At 45.2% G+C, this 5431-nt stretch overlaps 1 protein-coding gene across 1 annotated transcript in view; it reads left to right on the top strand.

The window, feature by feature from the left end:
* Positions 1–3799: 3799 nt before the first annotated feature.
* The window catches only part of T265_01027 (hypothetical protein), a gene marked incomplete at both ends in the record, with an annotated part of 8889 nt that continues 7257 nt past the window's right edge, over positions 3800–5431 (top strand). Inside the window, 3 exon segments of the mRNA XM_009164970.1 lie at positions 3800–3870; positions 3881–3956; positions 4010–4195. Coding sequence (XP_009163234.1) covers positions 3800–3870; positions 3881–3956; positions 4010–4195 — 333 coding nt within the window.

Genomic DNA, 5431 nt, shown 5'->3' with positions numbered 1-5431 from the left:
GCGACTGAGATGCAACGGCGAGGTGGCCCAAGTGGTTAGAGCGCGAATTTACCGCCAGGAAGCTCCGTAGTTCGAACCTGACCTCTGAATCTCGACTTCTCCAATCTAGGCTTGGACAAAGTAGCATAATCCCAGTCCTGATGCTTCCTTCGGGTGGCATGACATCTTGGCATCAAAAAGTTGCTGATTATGTTTCATCGAACAAAAAACTGTGTACTTGTCAGGTGTCCTGGCCGAAAGAAGGTTTAACTTATGTGGCTCACCTTGAGCGTTTGAATCAGGATGAAGCAGCAAGGTGTTCAGGAAACTTCCCGTACCATCTGCTCCTAAATTCTAACCCATACATCGGTCATTTTTTTCTGGGAACCCCTCAAAAAACTGTTGCTACAGTAGTCTGACCTGCTGTGCTGTAACGAGGTGACCTAGTGCGTCACTGCTGAAAATTGGGAATAGACGTCTCATTTCTAACGGTACTACATACAGTAGATGTGTTTGGAGACTCACAGAGTGTATTGGATCGTACTGGATGATTCACCGGTGGGTGGCCGAAGTACGCGGTTTTCAGGGCCGACTATATTATCATTTATTTTTGAAGACCATGGTCACAAACATGAAAAGTGAATGCAAGCGATGAATGCGAAAGAGTAACAGGAGAATATGGGAGAAAAGAGAGAAACGTCTCATTCGAAATCATGCCAAGGACAGTGCCAGTCTGATGAGGTGAATCCCAAAGTATGTAAAGATTTTGGTATGGGAACATGCGTCTGAAGACCCTTGAGCATCTGACTCAGGATGCGGCAGCAAGGTGTTCAAGAAACTTCTCATACCATCTGCTCCTAAGCTCTAATCCACATATCGGTATTTTTTTCTGGAAACGCCTCACAAAACTGTTGCTACGGTAGTCTGACCTTCTCTGCTGCAACGAGATGACCTAGTGCGTCTTCGCTGGAAATTGGGAATAGATATCTCGTTTCTGACGGTACCACATTCAGTAGATGTGTTTGGAGACTCAGAGTGTATTGGATCGTACTGGATGGTTCACCGGTGGCCACCGTTAACCGGTGGATGGCCGAAGTACGCGGTTTTCAAGGCCGATCACTTCCCACAGCAGCTCTCTACTGCTTCTCACACAGCAGTGTAAGTCCCACCATACATGTACTGGGGACATACGCAACCGAGTTGACGTTGAAACGCTGGATACCTAAAAGGCTCTTGAGATAACCGCTGTAGATCCCACGGTATTTTTATCCTCAGTAAGTTTGTCTTTGAACACTTGATACGCCCTAATCTCCCAGCACAGCTGACCTCTATCCCATTCGCACCTCAACGCTGATTCACCAACCTTGTCTGACATGTTATCTTCCACTTCGCCGTTCACTGCGATGATTCCCATATCGGCCTGACGGAGTTCCGTCACAAGAGATATCAGGACGCAGACGCTTTTGAAGAAATAGACTGATTTGCAAATCGATTTGGTTTCCACGAGAGACTCAACTGAATCTCGCGTTTACGATATTCTACAACTGAAAGTGCTGCGCCTACCTGATGAGCACCAAGAAGGGCGAAACCGGTCGTGGGCTGTCGAAGAGATTTCAGCAACCTTGTGAGTAGTTTCCTTTATGAAAAAAGATAAACAGGTGGTTTTTGCCCGTACGCTGGATTCCCTCTGCAATCATGTGTTGTCTGTCGGACACAAGGACGCAAGACGCTACTGCTGTGACCGAAATGACTGCCTCCTNTGTTTTCGAGAAATACACTCATTTGTGAATCAATTTGGTTTTCACGAGCGACCCAACTGAATCTCTTGTTTATGATGACAGTTGTTCCACCTAATATGAACACCGAAGCCACTGAAATCAGGACAATAAAACCGGACCTCTGTGCACCAAACATATTAACAAGAAGCAAGTGTCCACCCCAGTAATCGTTCTTTTTATCTGATCTTGTTCCTGTGCGCCTTTTGCTATTAACGACCAGATGATTTGCATCCGCCATTGCTAAAAGCAAAGGGACTTTCAAGGACTCACGGCTGATGATACTGATGAAACTCAATGAAAGGGCGATAGAACTCAAACCCCTCAGACTGAGGAGGATGCTACCTGCATCCGAATTCACGTTCATACTACCACAGCAGGTGCAAAATTGAAACATGTGTGGATTCTCTTCCAAATGTGTTATGCCACACGCATCACGGTGTCCTGTCGACATTAGCTTTTGTCGTCAGTCCGCCGCTAATCTTGATGTCCGTTATTTACACGCAATAATCTGGGCTGTCGTCATTTCCTTCTTACACCGTCATCGTTATATTACGGAACTGATTGTCAGAACTGCATCACCTTAGCCCCAAAAATTGTCAGCTTTCCCACCGGTGTTTGAAGAGTTGTCACGGCCCAAATCCTCAAGACGTAATATGCGCTCAAGTGAGGAGACTACATGATTAGGAACCATTCCAAGATTCGGGTTAGACATCGAGGTACTCGTCTCATCTAAACTCACAGTCGCTTTGTGCTTGCTCAGCCTGGCTGTGAACAACACGGTTTGTCCTCTGCAATCGGTCGCTTATCTACCGTGTATTGATCGCTAATACATAATTGGTCTTTATTTCAGGACATGGCCAAATATAGGTCAAGCTATAAAGGCACAATGTGCGTCACGCTTGTTTAGTTCAACTAGATGGTGTGTTCAGCAGTACCCTCGTTGGTTGATGGCTTGATTATCTGCTAGAGCACTTTCATGTGCTTATTTCCTTATCAGTCAACGTGAAATAAGCGGCCACAAGCTATCGGGACAAGGAACTAACAACTCATTTTCACGGGGATTTTGGAAGTCTACATCCCCAAAAGACCTCTTGAACGCTACTTAACTTTGTTTAAATAGTAAACGATACTGAAAAAGACCTCTTGACTCTACTTAACTTTGTTTAAATAGTAAACGATACTGAAAAAACACTGTAAAATGGCTCATTAGTTTCCATATCGACCTCCCATCAGATGAAGGGATGGCGCTCCATCACTTGATCATATACTACTCGTATTTTTCACCAGTAGTATACACCGGTAAACTGCAAATGTCCGTAGAAGAATACGCATTTTTATATATAATTTAGTGCTTTTGAATTTCAAATCTCAAACAAACATTTCTTCTTTATACTCCGACATTGTCTGTCTCTTGGAAAATATTTTATTAAGTCGAGCGCCTCTTGAAAAATATTATCGTCGGTTAACTTTGTGCTTCACCTGCATGTCATCTAAGTGCTCAACAGGCTAAGCAGCTCTTGAAACTGCAAGCACACTTACATTTTGCATTTGATTTATATGATTGGGTATCAGACAGCTGTCTATTTCACGCAGAACTACAATTCTGCGCAGAACCTATTTACCAGTGGCTGATGGCGAACTGATTACATATGGCCAAACAGTGGCACTGTTTGTCTCCGCAATCCAGAACACAATTCGATCAGACAGATAACCAGATTTCAAGTGAAAGTAGGTTTGCGAGCCGATTGTGAAGTCTGGTGGGGACGAAAAACTAGGAGAATGGAGTAGGTTCGAAAATACACGAAGATTATTTCGGTTGATCCGTGCGACCAGTTGCCGGAAGCCACCTGTGAGCGAGGCCGTCAAGGATAAGAATGGAGCGACCATCTTGAATAGCAAAGGACGCTTCGACCACTGGGACGAAGCGTTTCAACAATAATTTTCGTGGCCACCAGCTGCCACACATCTGGCGACTACGGCTGACATTTAAACTTGGACGGTGAACGTCGAACCCCAATACGGCCTCGGAGGTTTACGACTGCATGTGTTCTTTCAAATGCCACCTACTTTCTATTCCGAATGACCTCCCACTCGCGTTGATCAGACTGGAGTGGTACATTTAGTCAGCGCTTGTTTGATCTGTTTTCCTGCATTCATGAGAGAGGAACCGTCCCAGAAAACTGTAGAGAATCGGTGGCAGTGATCATGTAAAAAAAGGCTCGCGGTGCGTGCGATACCCATAAGGGGATCAGCTTGACCCTGACCGTAACGAGACTGTTGGCGTCACTTATCCTTCGTTGCTTTCTGGTGACTCGCGAGCAGCAAGCGGAATTCCTGCCAGGTTAAGGTGGAGTAGACTGAATCTCTATACTGCGTCAGGTGCTGGAACAACGCCATATGTACAAACGATTCCCAATTTTAGTATTCCTGGATTTCTAGTGAGAACCAAATTGATTTGCAAATAAGTGTATTTCTCGAAAACAGTCCAATTTGGGTTCAAGTAGAACATGAGGTTGACGGGAACTCGGGGAATGCGCCTACCTGATGAGCCCAAAGTGGAAGGGCAAAACCGGTCGTGGGCTGTCGAAGAGTTTTCAGCAACCTTGTGAGTAGTTACCCTTATGAAAAAGGTCATGTTTAGACGTGCAGTGTAAACCAATCATGAGGTCCGAGTGATACTTTGGTGATATCAGGGGTTTCCATATCAACAACCAAAGAGTTTTGCGAACATGGCTGACTGATCTGGATTGAGAAAAAACCTGAGCCAGAAGACTTCGCTCCCCTCTGGATCGTTCATTGCGAAGACTGTCCTCCATGGGAAGGAACGTTGTATTTCCAATTGTGAATGACTGGAAAAAACCGAAGCCGTCTCTACTACCTCCTAGGTGTTTTTGGAATTGAGATGTCACATAAAATGGAACTATTGCAGTCAATTTCTTCATAATACAACCTAGAAAAATCTTGGGAACAATCACTCGTTAGAGAAGACGGTCATAGTCTGTGAGAGAGTGCAAAGCGCAGTTATTGGCTCGTTTTAGAGAGGATGGTGCAATAACAGGCGTGAAAAGTAAAATCCTGAATCAAATCGTCCCAATGCGGAAGTTCTGGATCAAATTTGCGGTAAAAACAACAACGTCAATTTCCCCCTAAGTCAGTTTCTGTGTTGTCTGAGAGAAACAAGCAGCCTGATTGTTTGCCTGGATCGACTTTGTGAACTGGCAGGTCACCTGATAACCTGGCTCAATATCGTCATCTTTGACAATGAATATCATGACGTGCAATCAGTTTGTGTTTCTTAGACGCTGGAATAAAGACTGCGGTGCCTTCTGTGCCCATCCTTCGATTTTCGAACGTGGACAGCTTCGAACCGAGCAGAACAACCATATAGTAGGTTGAACTTTCGTAGAGGGTGGCCACAGTATATGGACGCAGGATGGTTCCATCTTTGCTCACGACATGTCACTTCCACGCTGCATGGGCTTCTGGATTACCGCACTTTGTATTTCAGACTTCTTCTTTATGCCCACACAGACACAGGGGATCCACACCGATACCGTCCACTCCAAGCATCTTGTCACGCTGCTGCCGAATATACTGGCGTCTGACAGTAAGAACTAACCCTGGAAGCCAGGGCTACAACAGGACGATTCAGTACCGCCATAAATTCGCAGACT

Source organism: Opisthorchis viverrini (genome assembly GCF_000715545.1).
Source record: "Opisthorchis viverrini unplaced genomic scaffold opera_v5_11, whole genome shotgun sequence".
Lineage (NCBI taxonomy): Eukaryota > Metazoa > Platyhelminthes > Trematoda > Opisthorchiida > Opisthorchiidae > Opisthorchis > Opisthorchis viverrini.
This window is presented reverse-complemented; position numbering and strand designations above follow the sequence as displayed.